A 21,333-nucleotide genomic window follows, 5' to 3' on the forward strand; every position below is an offset into this window, starting at 1 on the left:
TCTACTGTATGTATACTCTCTCTCTCTCTCTCTCTCTCTCTCTCTCTCTCTCTCTCTCTCTCTCTATATATATATATATATATATATATATATATATATGAACCACAATTCTTAACAAGCAATATCACATTTTTTGTTTCGTAATATCATTTTAATGAACCATTTTTAGACCGGTACTCTTTTTTTTTTTCTTTTCCCAACGCAGCTCCTGCAGATGTTCTTCCGGCAGCAGGACGAGTTGCGGAGGCTGAGAGAGGAGCTGAGCACCAAGGACGTGCGAATACGCCAATTGGAGCTGGAACTCAACAACATGAAGAATTTGAGCCCCAACAACATTTGACAAAGCCAAAAGCTTTGCTTCTAGTTTGGATCCCAAAAAGCTTTGGAGCCCTCCTCCATGTTTGGCCTGATACCATAGCCTAACTCCAGCTGTCCGCCTCACACATTTACGGTCACTGAACAATAATTTTTGGATTACGGTACCACTATATTGTAATGAAAACAAATATGTTACACATTAGAATAGGGGGGTCATTGGTTCTCACATTGAAGGAAAGATTGCAATCAAAAATTGTATCACATGTTATAAATTCCTTGGATTGGAAAAATTATGACTCACTGCACACTTTCCATCAGATCTTTAAGAATCCTGTCTCACTTTTACCCAATACTGCCAATAGGTTCTCCTTCCAAGTACCGACAAGCAACAACGTTTTATTATTGAAGCCAAATTGGTGGATAAAATACAATTGATGCATATTTTTCCTCAAGTCCTTAAACTATACTGCCGCTTGATTGCAGGGAGCTACAGCGTCATCTCAAAATGGCTGGCATATACTTGTGTACAATGTCTATTATCTTCCCAACATTGAATCAACTGTTCCAGGACAATCTTCTTCTGAGGAGAGTCAACGGGTTATCAAGCAGGTGTGAACTCTTGTGTTAACAGCCTGAAGGGAATTTTGTTGGCACTTATTTGTTTTTACGGCTAATTACAGGGAAGGGGGTTGCATTATACATTTGTTACTATTTATTTGTCATTTTTCTCATTTTGTTTATAACTATGTGGCTCGGCAAGTAATGATTGTGACAACTGATGGATTTTGCTGAATGTTTACATGTAAATGATGAAAAGATTGTTGTGGAAGTGACCCTTTAATGGTTTTCGAGAAAGACACCATAACTGCAGACAAAGTAGATATATAGGTATATCGGTAGTGTTATATTCTCAGTAACTAATCCCTTTAGTTGTTAACTATATCACTGTTACTACAAGCCATGTTTACTATTAGTAAAGCTCTAATTTTGCTCAGCCTCAAATAGTAGAAAGACGTGCTAGCTTTAACCACACGTTTGAAAAGCTTATACAGTATATCGGTCTCCTCTTATGACTTAATTGCCATAAAACTGCTGGTTGTTTTTCTCGGCAATTTAGAAACATCTTCAAACTGATCCTGTCATTAGTGGACGCAGAAAGAGCAAGATATGTTGGTTACAGTTTACAGTTTGTTTAACATGAATGAAATGTGAACCTCCAATAAATTTTAGTAAAGGTCGATTCTTCTCCACAGTATGTCACTTTGATCACTTCTTGTGTCAATGATTGTTACGTTTTTGCACTGTAGCTTTACCGTATTTATTAATTTATTTATTTTGCAACCTGCATCATTTGGCCAAATGCAGGCATCTTTGAGTGTCACACCAATTGGTACTACTGCATCATCCAATGAGATCCAACATAAGAGCATAACATAATATTGCGTTGTATTAGATTCTAAATGAGTAAGTCTTTGTTGGTGACACAAGAAAAGATGCACTGTAAGTATTTAATGGGAACATAAGATATGGTGAAGGGAAATGTGCGTCATGTCAAGTTGACTCGTGAGCATGTTGGAGGAGGCACAGAAAACAAGGCGAAACGGAATACTATTCACATTTTGGACTACGATATAACAGACGTAACATGATGGCGGATGATTATTAGAAGAAATTGATCACGTTGCAAAAACCACAAAGCTCCAAATATAAATAAAATGGTTTTATTGTTGTAAATGGGACGAGGAAAAAACAATTTGAATGATGATTGATGAAGGGCGAATTGACCATGTTGTATAATGTGAAAATTCAAATACTGTAAGTGCAGTTAACAGTTCGCTGCACAAATATACAGTTTTAACATTCATGGGCCAACCACACCTTCACTGTACTGCCAGCACATTTCCAAATAGTGGCAATAGTTTGTCACAGAATAGAACATCAACAGACACAGAGAGAATTTTGATGCTGAATTAATCACCATTATGGAGGGATTATGCTTAAAAAGTTCTGTCCAAATCCAAGAGGTTTAACACTGCCCATTCCAGGTAAAGTAGAATGCACCATTCATATCTTATTACAATGTATAGTTTCACATCAACTATATGCTCAATGTCCGCTGCCATCAAAGTGAATACAAAAAAATAGATTTGGTCATTATTTACAAGAACACGTAATATCCGAACTATCAAAGCTTAGGTTTTAACAAGGGTTGACCTCTGCTATCATGACTCAGAGGGTCACCCTCAGCACACATTTCACATCAGGATAGTTGAGTACACATCGTTTATTTCGAGGAAATAAAGTATATTGTAATGCAAAAATACGATGAAGAGAGGACAGAGAAATTGTTTTGTTATTTCTGGATCCAAGCTCACATGTGGATGCTTCTCAGGAAGTATGATCCAGCCAGATGCTCAAACGCTGACCCACTTTGAGAGTCAATATTTTTTCCCTTTATAATCAATCACCATATTTTACTGCTTACAATATTGCAATCATATTACAGCAGAGATAAATATCCTTACTGAGATTCGTGCTGTCGTTTGTGTTTGAATGCATTTTGAGTGGTGAACAATAGCCGTTGCGGCCACTCCTCTTTGTGACATTCCAACACAGCCCTCAAGAGCCCTTTATACCATTGAAATGCATCAGCTTCAAAAACAGTTGTTAGAGTGTTACCAATAAACTGTCAGAATGTCCGTGCAACACAATAGCATTTAATCATTTAATCAAGTCTCACGCTGTCCATGTCCAATGGGACAACAGTTCGTCAGAAAAAATTAAGTTAGACACTTTTCTTTCTATGTCCACCAGGTACTTCCTACGATATTTACTACTGTAATGTACTGTATGCTTCCACCAGAACGACTTTGGTAAGTTGAACCAGAAGTTCAATGGGTTCACTGTAAAATATGATGTTACTTTTTTTTTTTTTAACTCATTTATTCTACAATGACCAGGTAAGCTATGTGTCGAGTGTGGTGTCCAGTTTTATTGGTAACGTGTGATTGATAAATAGATTGATATATTTTTTTCACACTAGTAGCATTCACTATTTGGGATTTGAAAGCGTTCAGCGGGAGGCATTTCGTATTTTGCAAAGCAAGCAGCTAACAATTTGCGGTGTCCACAAGATCCTCGAATGTATGTAACAATATGTAACATGACGGCCATTGCTCACTAAGTTATTAAAGCTGTTCAAGTGTAAAAATAATCAATTAAAAAATATATTTTTACCTGGTTTTGAACAAATTCATTTTTGAGCTCTCATGTCACACACCTGGACCATACTTTGTGAGAACCACTCATATCTGAACTACCGTACTATTGTATTTAGACTTAGAACTAGCCATGTAATTTTGTTGGTTTTGAAAGTGAGGGGCTTAAAATACGGATGTATTCACAAACCGGTCTCATAAAAAGAGTGAGAAAACACCCCAAATATCTCTTAAAAGGTCTAGCCTTTTCTAGCTTACAAAATATGTCTGCAAAGTAGTTAAAAGTGGACTGTAAAGCGTTTCAAAGGTACACAAAGGTGCAGAGCTTGTGATGAAAGGGCAAAGAACCAAAGCTCTCCTACTGAAGGAAAAAACACTTGGTTACTGGGAAGAGACTGGGACATACAAATTCCATTAGATCACATTATACCTCAAAATAAGCCTCAATCGTCATCATCATCGTCGTCGTCGTCTTCTCCTTCTTCATTCAGTTCTCGTTTTCTCTTCTGACCTCGGTCTTGTTCTGTTGGAACAACAGTCAAATTGTTTATGAAGCCAGAAGAAGTTTTACAGTTTTCCCCTTCCATTTAAAAAAGCATTTGTGCTTTTTTTTCTTTTTTTTTCCCATCAGCCAATACTACTCACGCTCTTCCTCCTCTGCCTCCTCCTCATCCTCTACTTCTTTGTCATGCTGGTCCTCCTCATCTTCTTCCTGAGGATCAGATTGTCTCATTATTTCAAAAAGAACCCCCTTTTTCATACGAATAAAGATTTGAAAAAAAATGCTTCTATGACATAATTCAAGATTTTATCATCCCATGCGGAGCAAAAACTCAACACTGACTGTAACGTGTGCGAGAACAATAAATAAATAAATAACTATTCAATGTTAAACTTTTCAATAATAATTTGAATCTAACTTCTCCACTGAGGCCGCCCTCTTCATTCTCCTCCTCATCGTCATCTCCCTCATCCTCCTCTTCTTCTCCTGATGGTGCATCGTCATCATAATCCTCTTCATCTACATCTGGGTAAAACCAAAGGCTTTCAGCAAATTGTACGTGTATCTATCAGTACAGCATAATCTTTTGAACTTAAATGTAGTGTGCCAAACATACCGTCCTCATCTTCGTCGCCGTATTCCCAGCCTTCCGCGTAAAGCTCGGCGTCCGAATCCGACGCCTCTTTGTCATCTTTGTCGTATCCGTCCAGATAGGTGAGCTGTGGTAGTAGCTTGAAAACACTCTCTCTGTACTCGCTCAGGTTTGTCACCTCACAAGTGAACAGCTCAAGGCTTCTCAGGGTCCCCAGTTGTTTCTGTCGGAAGGACGAATCTCATCAACAGTGCGGCAACGTATGGATGTGAGGTACATCAGCTCAGTTTGATAACCAACATCCGTCCATTATCTGAACCGCTTATCCTCACGAGGGTATTATGGAATGTTGACTTTTGACTTTTTTTTTATGTTTGTATGCAAACAGTTTGGTCTTTGAAGCGCCTGCCGACCAAGGTAAAAATAGTTTGACAAAACAAAAGAAATAACTAAAACTGACAAATCATTTTAAAGAAATAAAATCAAATCAGGAGTGCTTAGAAAAAAAATACATCTTATGTTCATAAAGCTAACTAAAACTAACTACACTTGTAGCGAAAATGTCCTTTGTTTTCATTTTTTGTCAGTTGATTTCATGCATGAGGTTTTGGGGTTGTTTTTTAATGTCATGTCATGTCATGTAATATTTCAATTTATTTCTGTAATGTGCGGCCGTACAGAAAAAGAAAGGTGAAACAGTCGTTTGAGATTCATAGTTTACTTTATTACTTACTTAAATACGTAGTAATCTTTATTCATGTTATTCATCTTAAAGCTCAAAGTCTGCAGTTAAAGTACATCTTGTTCATTACATTTCAAATCCATAGTGGTGCTGTTTAGAGCCAAAGATAAGAATTGTGTCCATGTCCCAATCTTTATGGATCTGATGACCGCCTCATCCATGAACAATGGAACTGGTTCCCTTGTGTCTATTGAGCCCTAATATTTACTGTATATAGCCTGGTAGACTCAACATAGTCCGTTCTGTCCAGAACGGTGCCTTCTTTACCAAGTCACAGTACATCCTTTGTCATTGTCCCAAAGCTCAGGCCAATGGGACAACACGTTTATTAGTACAAAATACTTCCATTTCTCCATATCGCTTTACTTTACAACTCCGCCAAAATCTCTTGCTGCTGCCCCTTTAAAATCACTCTTTCACAGGTCGCAATGCTTTTGTTGCCTTTAGGTTTTGAGCACTTGCTCGTATTCCACATTCTGGGATCTGCTCATGCAAGTAGAGTTAGCCGGCACGTACAGGGAGCACAGAGGGAACACCGGGTTTGCTATTGGCCCAGTGGTATGTGGGGTGAGTTGAGGGTTGGAGCACTGTAGGAGACAGGCCTGCCCTGAAAACAAACCAACTTCACCATGGCAAGGAATGTTGTTTGACTTTCATCTTGCTGCGAAAATATGTCTTCGTTCTTGATCCTTGGAAGAACACCTATTGTTTGCACAATTTATCAGTCTGTGCACCTCAGATCATTCAATGTTGCTTTGATTAACACTAGGTGTTTGATTAGATGAGTCTGAACACACTTGAATACTTCATTTGGTATGACTCGCAAAAACAGTTGATCTGTCTTCAACTGCAGTTTCATTGGAAGATATCTAGTTGTACCTTCATGTAATCAAGGCACACATTTTCTGTTCCATCCATTTTACACTGCTTAATGCTGTTTAGGGTTGTAGATGAGCTGGCGCCCATTCTAGCTGTGTTTGGGCAAGAGGCAACGTACACCCTGGATCCTCAGTCATTCACAGGACACATATTAATTAATTCATTAAGTAATTCGTTTTGAGCACTTTTAGCTAACTACCTAACTAACTAAATAGTTAAATAATTTAAGTAACTTATTAATTAATCTTATTAATTCATATTTTTCTTTTTATTGGGGACTATTTTTTTATCATATTTTATCATACTGATTTTAGTTCTTAGATTATGTTATTGTTTTGTCTTTTAGTTTTGTTGCTTTCTGTTGTTGTTAGCTTTTAGCTCCAGTGTTTCCTCATCGGGGGCCTCCGCGTTAGTGGGGGTGGCTGCCCTTCCCGCGGGGGGCGTCATCGCAGGGGCTTCTTAGGTCCAGGTGGCCGGGGGCCTCTACACTAGGTGTGGGGTCTCCCCGGCTAATCTGGGCCGGGGCTCTCTGTGATGGCGGCACTCCCTGTAGCCCGTGGGCTGTCATTACCCTCAGCGTGAACGAGCCCCCCTTCGGTACCCTTTCCTCATATGGTTCCTCTGTGCGTTGTCATGTCTTTTTTAACAAAGTTTATCAGGTTGTGTGCTTTGTGTCTATGTGTGGGGTGTGTGTGTGTGTGTGTGTAGGTGCGAGTGCTGATGTGCTGGCGGATATATATCTTTGGGTTTGTTGGGAGGGCGGGCGGTTGTGGGTCTTCCTTTTTATGTTGTGTTTTGGACATTTTTACTGGACAGCACTTTGAGTTGCATTCTTTTTGTATGAAAAGTGCTATATAAATACATTTGATTTGAACTAACCCAACAGGAATGTCTTTGGAGAAAACCTACGCAAACTCCAAACAGAAAAAGCTGAGCAGTTTCAAACTTAGAACATTTGAGTATGAGACAGATGTGAAAGCCACACGCCGCCCAATGGACTACACTATATGCACGGAGTGGTGTGACGTATTTCTGCTAAAATCTCATAAGGCATCATCCTTTCTGGTAATAGCGAGCACTGGTGGTTTGAAGCCGTTTTACTTCAAAAGATTTCTATCAATTGTCAATGTTTTAGCGTATTTTTTCGTCATTGTTTGTATGTGTGCGGTTGTGTGTATTCATCATGACTTTGAAGAAGAGGAGAGAGGACAGTACAGTAACTCACCAGTGGTTCAATGGTGTTGAGGTCTTTAATCCAGTTGCCGCCTAAATTGAGATGTGTGAGGTTGGGGCATTTCTCTACCAACACTTCCAAGCCTCCTGAGATCTTGTTATCGCTGAGTTCAAGCTGTGTATGATTCAAACAATCAGAAAGACGCACACTCTTAACGGGTTATTTGTGTAACAAAACCAACCTTCTTGAGCTTTTTTAGCTTGGGCAAGTGTGCGACCGTGGTCAGTCCAACCCGCATTGTGCTCAGGAATTCCAGCTCCTCAAATTCATCTGTTAGGCCCTCAAGCTTGCCGTCATTGGAGCGACAGTTGTCCAGAACAAGCTCTTTGACCTACAACTCAAACACATTATAGTCTGGTTATCATTTGCAAACCCCAAATGATCAAAGATTAAAGTAAAACAAATAACATAAGGCTCAAGCAGAATCATCTTCATAAATTATTCTTTGGGAGAGCACTATGTTGAATTAAATATGTAGCATATTTTAACTGCTCTAATCCAGTGATTCTCAGTGTGGTACGAGTATCACTGGTGGTTTGCAGGCTCCCTCTACTGGTATTCGAAAGAATCAAGTACAGTTGAGTTGTATTTAACATTTAAGTACAATGCATTTACTTTTAATCGTTGACATCTGTTTGTTTTATTAGTTTTAATCAATTTTTCTTAAGTATTATTTGAGATATAGTTTAATCAAATTGTTATACAAGTAGTCCTCCCCTTTATTTTTTCATATTGCATAATGTTAGAGCGGCTTCCAATATTAGATATTTTTAGATATTAGATAGAATTTTAAGACAAAACATCTCATTTTTTATTAACACTGAGGCCTAGACAGGCTGTGACAATTCTAGCCTATTAGAGACTGTACATATATTTAGGGCCACGCGCTGCAGCTGCGCAGGGAAACCCACAGCTTTGGTTTAACTTATATGCACAATAAAATACAACATCAAACCGGTAACATTGAGTGTTTTGCAACAGTATGCAACACTCCCAACATAAAAAAACACACGCTACCAATGTAACAGCAAAGATCGGCATTACTAACGTGTGCATTCACATCAGCGAGGGGTGTAATTTTGGTAAGCGATGTGAGGGTTGGGAGAAGGAGGAGTGATGCTGCATTCAAATCTTGCCAACAGTTAGAAAACAGCAAACTGCAGCTTTAATGTTGGTCATAAATGGAGGTATGGAGAGCTACGCTTTTTTTTTTTTTTTAGGTGGCACTAGGTGTAAAATGTTTGACAATCACTGCTGTAATCTGTTTGGATAAGCAACATTAGCCACTATTGAAATGGGAAGTGATACTTTAACGGACTACATCTAAACTTTAAGCAGCTGTTTGAAGTACATTAAGCAGTGGGATATTTCATTAAAAAAATAATAATGTATTAAAGACAAAATTCAAGTAAATGCAGAAGATTAGCATTAATGTAGATGTTCACTTTGCTCTTCGAAATTTTCAGATGCCTACCCCAAACTTTAATGCAGGGATGGGCAAACGTTTGCGCTCCGGGGTCACATGTTACTTTTAAAAACTGAATAATTAAGTTTTAAAAAAAAAAATAATAATAAAAAAGGGGGCGGGCAAAAGTACAAATGTGTGTATGAAATGATTGCTTTCATATATACACAATTCATTCACATTTTTTCCTGTATTATTGATAATTATTCATTCATTCATTCATTCATTCATTATCCATACCGCTTATCCTCACAAGGGTCGCGGGCGTGCTGGAGCCTATCCCAGCTGTCTTCGGGCAGGAGGCGGGGGACACCCTGAATTGGTTGCCACCCAATCGCAGGGCACACAGAGACAAACATCCGCACTCACAATCACACCTAGGGGCAATTTAGAGAGTCCAATCAACTTACCATGCATGTTTTTGGAATGTGGGAGGAAACCGGAGTACCCGGAGGAAACCCACGCAGGCATGGGGAGAACATGCAAACTCCACACAGGGAGGCCGGGGCCGGGATCGAACCCACGACCTCTGAACTGTGAGGCGGACTAGCTAACCAGTCAACCACCGTGCCGCCTATTGATAATTAATGAAATTAAAATTAATGAACCAATTATTTAAATAAAAGGGAAAAACAAATATATGTAAAAGTGCATTTTATTATTTACAATAAACAAACTAACGAATTATTAGAAAATGAGAACTACATCCTATATCATCAGAGTCGTTATCTCAGTATTGAGTAGTAAGTAGTACAGCACTGCATTTTGATTTCGATCTTATCACATACAGTACACCAAAGTACTGTACTGTCATCATGTGCATCGGGCGGATGGATATTTACTAGTGCTGGGACCTTCAAATAAAACACCAATCACCATCGAGAACCCAAACATAGACCTGTATAATATTGTTCCGCTACAGCTATTCTTCTCGCGATGAATTGAGTCATTAAACATTGTGCACATTATCAATTTAATTGCTTATCCGTATGAAAATAGGTTAACTTAATTTTTTGTACTGAGTAGAGGCACCAGTCAGCGACGTTTGTCCGAAGAAATAGGAGCCACAGATCCTAGTCCACAGAGTCATTTGTAAGTAGGAGGGGCAACTAAAGCGGATTACGCAGCTGCCAGCGAACATTTCTTCCTGTTGTTTACGACACACAAACGCAGATAGGATTGATGCGCGCTTATAGGTTGCTATTTATAACCAGGTATTATAAAATCGCGTGTCGTTTGTGTCGAATAAACGCGGCGTTCAAGCGTTTCAAAGTAGGACCTTTGTATAGTAGTAAAATGGCGGCATGTGTCCTACTTCTAGAAACAACCAGGCGCCGGAGTTTGAGCAAGGCGTTTTCGATGGATGGCTACGACGCAGTCAAAATGGCATGACATCTTCAAAGAAGTACTCAACTGACACCAGCGGTTAATGCGTGCGAACGTAATGAGAATTTCGCCGTATTTTTTGTCTATGGGTGGAGGCGAGCACGTAAACGGTGTTTGCTTAGCAGCGCTGTCCAACTAACGTAAGCGCTTGCACTACACTACAGTACGCCTCACCATTGCAATAGTACAGTAAGTGTTGAGCCGCACTAACGGGTGCTGGGTGGAGCTGGACAGCTGCCACTCTCTGTTTTAGGATTCGTTTGTCATTACTTTCGTAGCCACATGGTTCAAAAAATGTTTTACGATAAAGGGCAGTGCAGATGCATCGTATACGGGAACGAGCGCCTCGCAGATCAAAAGTTAGTAAGATGGCTTCTCGCGCCGCTTGCCTTGTTTATACGGCCCCACACCCGCGATGGAATTGACGCGCAGGCAGCACCTGTCACTTGTCAACATGTTCGCAGCAAAACGTCCGCATCCTTCTCACACTTTACAAACTTCGTGTGTGTGTGTGTCTCTCTCTCTCTCTCTCTCTTCATCCACCACGCGAAGAACACACACGAAAGCGTTCACCGTCCGGTGAGAAGCGAAAGCGATGGTCCGCATGTTAACTTACGTCAGACGGAGTGCGGTTCCGCAGTTCCAGGTGAATTCTCTTCTTCATCTCCATCCTGGTACAGCGCGACCTTTGATACACACTTTTAATAATTAGCACAAATGCTCCTGGCACCTCCAGACCAAGGCTGTTGCAGTTCATTCAAACTTGATCCGCCAGGGTGGGCGGGGCCGCGGGCTTGGGATTGTCGTCACTGTCGACCAATGAGAGACACCGAATTTAGGGCGACCTGATCTACATACGCACGAACCAATGGAATGCCACCCCTGTCCCCTTTAGAACTGGGTGGGGTTTCGTTGTCGGCTCTTGCTGTTGAGATTCATTCTTTTACTCAAGTGACACTGTAAAACGACCCCCCCCCCAAGAGACAATACTGCACCCCCCCCCCCCCCCATAAATACATACATTATTCCTCATTCAATCCCAAAGACATTTATGTCTATTCACAGTCCAGCCATTTCATCTCAGGATTTTATATTTTTCTCAGAATTTTTCAAACGTTTGGGTAAAAGAAGGTCTAAAAATGTCTGGTATTGAATGAGTTAACATTATTAACCATAACTCATTCACTGCCAGACATTTTCAGACCCTTTTTCCCCCTAACGTTTGAAAATAATTCCTGGGATTGAATGGCTGGACTGTGAAAAGACAAATAAATTTGTCTTTGGCAGTGAATTAAATGGAACAAGTTAAACAACGATGGAAATGAGATGCACACCACTGGTACTACACTAATTGAAAATAAACATTTTGTATATTCTAAAAATAAAATCAAGCAGTTTTTCAATTTTCTTTTGCATATATATGCCTCATTAGGTTCACAGGTGGGAATAAGCCTGTGTCCAGGTCACCAACCATTCGCAGGAAATACAGTAGACAACCATACACACGCACAACTATAGACAATTTAGTCCAGAACAATTTATCTCAATCTTCATATTTTGAAAATTGTTTCACTGACACGTGAAACTATTTTTAAAATATGAAGATTGAGATAAACTCTGGAAGTGAACTTCCATAGGTTGGTAGTTCTGCATTTTCGGATATGAAGTGAGGTCAATGCCGTATATATTTTGGGGGCTATTACCCCAAAAATACGTAACTATTTAAAATTTTATATATGCACCTGTGGCTAAAAAGTGAAACCTAGAGCGTCACGAGTGCAATCAATGAATGTGGCAATCGTTTCCAAGAGCCTATCAAATATCCACATACTCTCCTCTATTTCTTGCCCAATTATTATTAATATTATTATTATTATTTTATAGTGTATTATGACAGTTTAGCTACAGCGGTCACAGCAATCCGCTTCTTCCTCGACAGTTGCACTTTTGGTGCTTCAATAAATAGTACAGTTGTTGTTATCCTTTCGGCTTTTCCCCTCAGGGGTCGCCACAGTACAGTACAAATTATGTGGAGCCTGAAAATGTAGTTCCTTGATAATACCACAAGATGTCGCAGTTTTCCCATTGGCGCGTGTCAATTAGTGCAGTGGTTCTCAAACTTTTTGGGCTTGTGTACCCCGAATCTATTGTGATACCATGAGTACGCCTTTCAAAAGTAGAACGTAACACAACTGATTATTAAATAAAAATTATTTTTATTCGTTGATTTAATTTGAACTCTGCACTCTTTGAATTCTTGGCATTTTTTCTTTTCTTTTTACAGTTTTTCTCCCATTAGTTTGGCTCATTTCTTGAAACAGTAATGACATTCGTAAAGCTAAAATATCCTTTGGCCAAGTAGTTCTGCGCCACAATACAGCACATTAGCGAAAGCTCATATCCCAAAACTGTTCACACATGATTCACACTAGATCCCTTTCTCATTTAAGGAAGTCAGTAGCACCAAAATTGTAAAGCTGCTTCTCAATTACTTTGGCTCATTTGATTTCACTGAGTGCTTTTGCCCAAAATAACCTAGATGGCTCAGCACAACACCATGGATCACCTGCAAAAGCTCATATCTCTCACAAAACAGTTTACCCATGTGTCAAAACAAAATTTCTTTCTCATATAAATAGACAGTGCCCCCAAAATGCATCGTCCATTTGGCTTTGCACAAGCACAAGTCAAAATGCGTCGATGTTTTGTCACTATGGCAGAGGTCTAGCTAACAATACAATGGTGTATAAAACTGAAAGAAAAAAAGATTTCCCTGATAAAACAAAACAAAACACACACACACACACATATCATAGGCCAACATGGTTTTGTTGTGTTTTCTTGCTACTAAACAGCAGTAGCACCAAAAGCAAAGCGATAGTCAAGATTCTACCAGCCGAACCTTCCGTCACTGGGCGACCCGCTCTATAAAATGAGCTGCAGCCACACAGCGGGACAACTCAGCCATGAGCTGGTGATAGCTGGTGACCATCTGCTCTTGGTGTCACTAGCTACCAGCAGGGCAACAACAGCATGTTGGTCTTGCTGGGCGGCTGTGGTTCAGTTGGTAGAGCGGGATGCCCGGTGAACCAAGGTTCGACTGTTTTGAATCTTGGCAGTTTTGTTTTGCTGCTTCTGCAGTTTTGCAACAAGAAAACCCTGGTGACACCAGCACAAAAACATAACAAAACCATGCTGGTCTATGCTGTTTGCTTTTTTGTCGTTGTTTTTTTAGCAGGGTTTACAGAAAGAGCAGCCTCCAAAGTTTGACGTCCAACATACTGCACTCATACTGCCAAGGAAATTGCAACCACTTTTATTCACACCCAAATTAACTTCCATGGATTACTGTAGAGGGCGGCACGGTGGGCGACTGGTTAGCACATCCGCCTCACAGTTCAGAAGTCGTGGGTTCCATCCCGGCTCCGGCCTCCCTGTGTGGAGTTTGCATGTTCTCCCCGTGCTTGCGTGGGTTTTCTCCGGGTACTCCGGTTTCCTCCCACATTCCAAAAACATGCATGGTGAGTTGATAGGACTCTCTAAATTGCCCCTAGGTGTGATTGTGAGTGTGGATGTTTGTCTTTGTGTGCCCTACGATTGGCTGGCAACCAATTCAGGGTGTCCCCCGCCTACTGCCCAAAGACAGCTGGGATAGGCTCCAGCACGACCCACTACCATTGTGAGGAGAAGCGGTATCGATGATGGATAGATGGATGGATTACTGTAGAGAACACAAAAAGTAAATGTGTACAGTATTTTGTACAAGTAAGAAATATAAACACAAACAAAATAAAGTAAACATCTAGCCTACACTGCTGTTATTAAAATTTCACATCTACAGTAAGACTTTAACTGATTGTTGTCATCATGCACCTCCCTCTCCTGGCCACGATCCTCATCATCCTGGCCATAGATGCGCTGCTCTCAGTTTGCCCACGGATTTTGGTCCACATTGCAGCAAATATTTTTCAAAATCTGAAAAAAAAAACAACTGCCGACTGATCATTACCGCAGAAAACTAGTTTTCTTGGACCAACCACAACACTGAGCGCATCTGTTGTTTACTCTTGAAAAGTAGATATAAAAATAAGTACAAGTTTAAAGTTCTTACTTTCCTCTTGATTCACTGAACTGTGGATGATTGCCAGAGAGTAACATTTAAAATGCTGATTTAACTTGCATACATTTATCAATCAGTTTTGTTTATATACGGCGCTTGTCCTCATTAGGATCGCTGGGGTGCTGCATACCCCTGCTGACTTAGGGCGAGAAGTTACTCCTAGGACAGGCCGCCTTATGAACAATCATTCACACGCACATTTTCGCCTATGGGCAATTTAAAGTCTTCAAATAATGTAACGTCAATGTTTTTAGGAAGTGTGCATAGCGCTACAGACCACCATGCTGTCGCAATCTGCATACAGTTAGAGAAAATAGCAATAGGCCTGACTTAAATGTATTAAAATGTGACCAAAACAAACGGACTTTTGCAGCTGCACTCAAAATTACTGAATGAAAAAGTATTTATTAATTCCACGCCTTTGAATTAAGATTTCCTAGAAAAGCAGAAGGGTTCTGTATGCACTTGTAGAAGACATATTGTACCACAAGAGGGTGATATGAATCAGGACACATCCTCTACGCTACGGGATGGAATGGTGATCAGGTTATGGAAAACACAACTATGAGTAAGATAACAAAAATCACAATGTTGCCTTTTAATGTGTAATAGTGTATCCCCTTGTTGTGTGAAATGAAAGTATAGCAAATCTCAGTACCAGACAATGTGATAGGTGTTCCCACTTATGGAAACATGAATCTGTGGACCTTTTGTAATCATTGTTTAACCTAATTTGGACAGCATCGTGATACAATCATTATGGAAATGTCATCTACCCTGAACCATTCCATCAGGAAACTGGCCACAAACTTGCTAATGTCTGGTGAATGGGGAAAAAAGAAAGTCCCTATCATAAATGATAAATGTGTACATATGGCAACATAGAGTAAAAAACTCCACTTTCTTATCTCAAGAATTCATTTACTATATCACCAGCAAAATTAAAGCAGTGTGCATGTGCAAGAACAATGGCAGCTCTAACAAAATAAGCAGTGACCCATGAGCATCTAACGACATTCATTATTCACCATAATTGATTTTGTCAGGTAGGAGACAGTTCCTTGTAATGCAACACCCATCCAGGACAGGGGGACAATAAACACACACTAATCTCTCCCATCGTGGCGTGCATCCCCAACAAGCTTTGTCCTGAGCGCTTGGCTTCATGTCAAAGTGGGTGTGAGATGCACTGGCTGCTTTTGAGTGCTAAGGTACAAATGTCAAGTACTCCATTTTACAGTGAATTCATAACGTTGCAATTATACTGCACTTGCCTTTATGTGCAAAGAGAACAGCAACTCTGGTCCAATCTGTCAAATCTTCAACGTGACCACTTAACACAACATGCAAGGTTATGATCTGATGACTTTATATCAGTTATTGTTTTCTTTTTACTTTTCATTCAAGATTTAGTTCACACTGCTATTCAACATTAATCTGTTAATTATATAGGTATACAAATTTCATATAAGTTGATGGAACATATAGAACATTTTGCTGAGCGATGTGTTGTAAGCAAACCCGTCTCTGTTAGCAGTTAGCAAGGTAGTAGGGTGAGCTCGAAAAGCTTCAACGGGCCATAAAGATGAGTTTATCTGGACACAAACCATTTCATGAAAGACGTTTTACACCATTAAACTAGTGATCGATGTACTGTGTCAAACAAAAGCAACATACTTTGCTACAAGACAAAGATCCAGCCGGCATGCCCCCAAAGTAATTGCAGGCGCTTGATAGCATCAAAGTCCCCCCAAGCAACTGCCTCCAATGTGGCTATGTATGTCCTTATAGCGACCTTTTCACCAAACTAGACATAAGTAGACCGATGACCAATGACGCTAATAATGGATAAGGCTTCTCCTCGTACTTTCCTTCCGCATGCGTCTCTCAAATATGCAAATGTTTCTGAATAATGATACCAGCATCGATAACCGGCATTTGCATTTTATTTGTTAGTACCTCCCGATCCGATGCCAGCGTTTTAATGCGGTATTGGGAAACCGCCCGATACCAGTATCGGTATCGGAACAACACTAGTTGCAACACAAGTAATAGAAAGGACAGCAAGGACAGAAGTGTGTGTAGCCCCACCCTTAAAGAGGGGAAATGAACCCAAACATATTTTTTTCAAAAATATGTTCTATGCAGGCCCACAATTTGAAACAAGGCATTCTGATAAATATCGTTTGTGGAATAAGAGTTAATCCACCCGTTTTTTAGCCATCTCAGGGGACGGCCATTTTGTCACTCCTGCTAACTGAAGATGACATCACAACTGCTCAGGGCTCAGGTAATGACCAATCACAGCTCACCTATTTTCTGAAGCTGAGCTGTGATGGGTCGCTACCTGAGCCCTGAGCAGTTGTGGGTCGCTACCTGAGCCCTGAGCAGTTGTGATGTAATTTTCAGTCGACAGAAGTGACAAAATGGCCGCCCCTTGAGATGGCTAAGAAGGGGTGGATTTTACTTCTTAACTCATATTCCACAAAAGCAATATTAATCAGAATGCCGTGTTTCAACTCGTGGCCCTGCATAGAACATATTCTTGAAAGAAATATGTTGGGGTTGTTTTTCCACTTTAAACAAACATTTGCACACACAAAAAAAGTGCCACAATACTATAATTAGGGAAGAAGTTCTTGGATTGGATTTCATTAGACTGTGAACATAGTCATAATGTCAGTTTAAAACCTTTGATACACAAAAAATAGACACCTTTTTAATGCTGTTGTATTTTGTTTTCATAACTATAATGGTGAGGATTAAATGTGACCATGATTCCTCTAAGAGCCTTTTTATTTAATCACGTAGTTCCTAAGCTAACAGGACAAAGGAGACATACACACTCATTTGGTAGAACGAGTGAGGAAACCAAAAAATTGCATGCATCTTATAGAGGGTGAAGCACTCGGCCCTATAATTAAATTTTAATGAGGCCTCTTCATTCAACTCAACTGGAGCTGTCGGATGTTACTGTGATATGCAGACACTCTTATGCTTACTGTCACCACCTAGCATTTTCACTGGCATGCAGCACTAAACATATCACAAAATATGGTCTAATAGAAGGGTATATGTGGAAAAGTAAGATTTCTGATTTTGCTCATAAGCATTTGCAAAATGGCCTTGCTTGAAAAAAGCAGGATGAAACTTTTAAAATTCATAAGCTTAATCATAGAGAGATAGAGATTTGGAGCAATAGCTGCAATAGATAGTTAAACAGTAGATGAATATTGGATAGTTAAACAGATGAATATATTGACAGACAGACAGGGGTTTACATGCTGATGTTTTTGGTCAGTCTGATCAAAATAAGCCCGATTGAAGATCTCTGGTTAACTGCGTATCTTTTCACATGTGACGTGATACATTCCTATCTGGTGTTCGATCTGCCTAGTACAGCCATGTAAATGTGATTTAACAAGATGTAGGTCAGTCAGTTATTTAGCTAGTTCATAGCTACTTTTATCACAGCATTACAGCCTGGCTATTTCGGTTGAGGTGTTTACATGTAGCATTTTCATTTGGGTTGGGCATTCGGTTTCATTCTAATCAAAATACTAGGCTCTGGCTTTGGCTAGGACAGACGGATGGATGGATGGATGGATGGATGGATGGATGGATGGATGGATGGATGGATGGATGGATGGATAGATAGATAGATAGATAGATAGATAGATAGATAGATAGATAGATAGATAGATAGATAGATAGATAGATAAAGGCTACTGTGTTGTGCAAAAGAAACACACACAACACTGCCAGTGCTTGATAGAATTTACAGCAGGATACATAATTACATATTCACAGTGTGCTACTCTGCAGCAGAGTCCTCATGTTAATTATGAGCTAACAGAGCATTTGACACAGATCTGATTATCTCAAGTACATGCATGACTGCAACAGATAAGATGAGACTATATCCAAGTGGAATTTTCCACAACATTTTTGTCAACATTCCTACTTATCATGTTGTTTTTTACTGTTGTTGCAAGAGTCTTAACAAGGTCACAGTGACCATAGAGCTCCAATTCCCACCTCTCTGTATTCATGTTGATTCTAGAGTACATTTAAATTCATGTTACATGATGAATATTTTTTTTCCTCTGCTTGCAGAGCAAAATCTAGCACACGCTCCCAAAGATCCTGAACAGAGCCAAAGACCTACATAGAGTACTCTATCTGAGGTTCACAAGCACTTAAAAACAAGCTTTGCCCACTGGATTGATGCATAACCTAATCAGCTCATCTTGGGGCTGTCTGCAAAACCCAGTGCCATCACTTTTGTGTTTTGTTTCTATGATTATTTTTGCAAGTGTTGTGGTAACTGCTTGATAAATACAGACCAACCAACAAAAACACAACTGACCATATTCAATAGGGCTGGGACGATACACTTTTGTCCCAATCCGATATGGATCCCGATACTTGGGTTGCGATCCGATACGTATTGCGATACTTAAATATTATAAAAATATATATTTAAAAAAACTGAGGCATGTGTTTCCCAAGTTTTAATTTAAGTGCTAATTGACATTTAGTCAAGTGTCACGGTTGAAAAGTGCATAAACTGTTCCAGTAACTGTTCCTGATACACAGGAGTGCAACAAATAAAACTCCATTCACATAGTTCAACTTTAAGGACCTCAAATGTTCCAAAAGTATGTTATAGAACATGTAAAACATAACATAAGGTATCAAAAGTATCGATTCTTCATCAACGTATCGATACTTCATCAACGTATCGATACTTGGTATCGGCATATAAAATATCACGATACATTGCATATTTTTTCACAGCCCTAATATTCAATAGCAGTACTAATTGTCTTAATAATCCTCTTCAAATGTCAACAGTGGCTAATATTTGTCAGATGTGGGAGCAAGTCACATACTGTATGTGCAAGTCACAAGTAAGTCTCAAGTTGTAACCATCAAGTCTCAAGCAAGTCCCAAGTCCATCCATCCATCCATTATCTGTACCGCTTCTCCTCACAAGGGTCGCGGGGCGTGCTGGAGCCTATCCCAGCTGTCTTTGGGCAGTAGGCGGGGGACACCCTGAACTGGTTGCCAGCCAATTGCAGGGCACACAGAGACAAACATCCGCACTCACAATCACACCTAGGGGCAATTTAGAGAGTCCTATCAACTCACCATGCATGTTTTTGGAATGTGGGAGGAAACCGGAGTGCCCGGAGAAAACCCACGCAGGCACGGGGAGAACATGCAAACTCCACACAGGGAGGCCGGAGCCGGGATCGAACCCACGACCTCTGAACTGTGAGGCGGACGTGCTAACCAGTCGACCACCATGCCGCAAGTCCCAAGTCACTGCGGGAGAAAAAATCAAGCAAGTCAAGTCACTACCAAATTTCAAGTAAGCCAAGTCAAGTCATTACTTGGTCCAAGCAATTCATAAGTCAAGCCATAAAATCTTGCTCAGTAAAACATGTGTTTCAGTAATAATAAAATATTTTTCCCTGATCCTACAGAAAAGAATACACTATCTCTATAAATGTAATCAACATTCACATCTGTAAAAATAACAAGAAAAACAATTAACTTGTAAAATGAATGTCTACCTTGAATTATTTAGAAGAATGCATGTTATTTTTTCATACTAACGTTTGTATGTGTGGCGCACTGTTAATATGGTGATAAATACTGAAATATGATGAATGAGGGCATAAACTAATCATCAGATTGAAAAACTAAATAGGGGACAGTGGGGTAAGTAGTGCCAATTTTTATTTTAAGATGAAATCAACGCAAACACATTTTTTTCAAGAATATGTTCCTAGCATGCCCACTAGTTGAAACACGGCATTATGATTAATATTGTGTTTGTGTAATTTGAGTTAAGCAGCAAATGCCACCCCTTGTTAGCCAATCTCAGGGGGCGGCCATTTGGTCGCTTCTGTCGACTGAAAATGACATCACAACTGCTCAGGGGTCAAGTAACGACCAATCACGGCTCAGCTTCAGAAAACAGGTCAGACGTGATTGGTCGTTACCTGAGCCTTGAGCAGTTGTGATGTCATGTTCAGTCAACAGACGTTTTGATCTATAGAAGCAACTTTTGAAGCTCACGTCGCTTCATCTCATTTTTAAATAAAAGGGCGTGGGGCAATTGTTTCTTGTGTTACAGGATTTCTTGATTCTTGCCGAACAGTAAACAGTAAATAGGAATTAAGGTAGTCACGAAGACACAGTCAAAAAGCAAAACAATGCGGTGATTAGACTACAGATGCAAATAGAACTAAACACCAAGAGCTCACAATTTGAGGACCTGACTTGAGATGTTGGTTTTGCTAAAGACCAAAGTATGATAACTGGAACCGATTGCTGCACGGATGTGTCTTGGGTGCTCGTTTGTTAGTATTCTGACAGGTGATGTGTAGGGTGGGGATGGGGGAGACATCAATGCCTGGTTATAATTGGCTATGATTTGAAACTGGTGTTAGTAGAAACAGAGCATTCGTGACAGCAAGCATGGGCACTGTGGCTTAGTTGGTCAAAGCACCTGTCTAGTAAACAGGAGATCCTGGGTTCCAATCCCAGCAGTGCCATTTGTGGAGTACAATTATGACTTGGCTGCTGATGACCAAAACATGTTATCTTAGCAGGGTTATGTAAAAAATGTGTTCTGTTACTGGTCTACCTTTTTACAAGAAAAATGTCAGGAAAAATGTGATTAATGTAATTCATGTACCATAATTTTAAATATATATGTATGAATATAATTTGACTACTTTTGATGACTTTTGGACTACTCCAATGCCAAATTTGCTCAAAACAAAAGAACAATCTAATACACGCTAAATAAACTCTGCCATAGTTTTCAGCTGAGTGGTTGCAAGTTGTTTTTTTTCTCTAA

At 39.9% G+C, this 21,333-nt stretch overlaps 2 protein-coding genes and 1 non-coding gene across 5 annotated transcripts in view; 2 read left to right on the plus strand and 1 right to left on the minus strand.

Moving 5' to 3' along the window:
• The window catches only part of coro2ba (coronin, actin binding protein, 2Ba), a 40,212-nt gene extending 38,644 nt beyond the window's left edge, over positions 1 to 1,568 (plus strand). For both annotated transcript variants that reach the window (XM_086025026.1, XM_086025027.1), the window contains one exon: positions 206 to 1,568. In XM_086025026.1, coding sequence (XP_085881152.1) covers positions 206 to 340 — 135 coding nt within the window. In that variant the 3' untranslated portion in view covers positions 341 to 1,568. The remainder of the gene's footprint in view (positions 1 to 205) is intronic.
• Positions 1,569 to 2,023: 455 nt separating this feature from the next.
• Positions 2,024 to 11,151, minus strand: anp32a (acidic (leucine-rich) nuclear phosphoprotein 32 family, member A). Of its 2 annotated transcripts, none has more exons than XM_086025029.1 (8): positions 10,953 to 11,151; positions 7,667 to 7,816; positions 7,477 to 7,599; positions 4,655 to 4,853; positions 4,457 to 4,563; positions 4,182 to 4,248; positions 3,967 to 4,059; positions 2,024 to 3,894 (listed from the first exon to the last, which is right to left on the minus strand). In XM_086025029.1, the coding sequence occupies exons 1-7, from the start codon at positions 11,091 to 11,093 to the stop codon at positions 3,980 to 3,982; spliced, it is 867 nt and encodes a 288-aa protein (XP_085881155.1). In that variant the 5' UTR covers positions 11,094 to 11,151; the 3' UTR covers positions 2,024 to 3,894; positions 3,967 to 3,979. The 2 variants fall into 2 exon arrangements, with proteins under 2 accessions (XP_085881155.1, XP_085881154.1); XM_086025028.1 differs by having other exon boundaries at positions 2,024 to 3,897; positions 10,953 to 11,150.
• Positions 11,152 to 20,951: 9,800 nt separating this feature from the next.
• trnat-agu (transfer RNA threonine (anticodon AGU)) lies at positions 20,952 to 21,025 on the plus strand. Its single transcript has one exon. It is a non-coding gene; the product is annotated as a tRNA-Thr (tRNA).
• The last annotated feature ends 308 nt before the right edge of the window (positions 21,026 to 21,333 follow it).

The sequence above is a fragment of the Filicampus tigris genome, chromosome 3, assembly GCF_054856515.1.
Source record: "Filicampus tigris isolate MCC_2025a chromosome 3, RoL_Ftig_1.0, whole genome shotgun sequence".
Lineage (NCBI taxonomy): Eukaryota > Metazoa > Chordata > Actinopteri > Syngnathiformes > Syngnathidae > Filicampus > Filicampus tigris.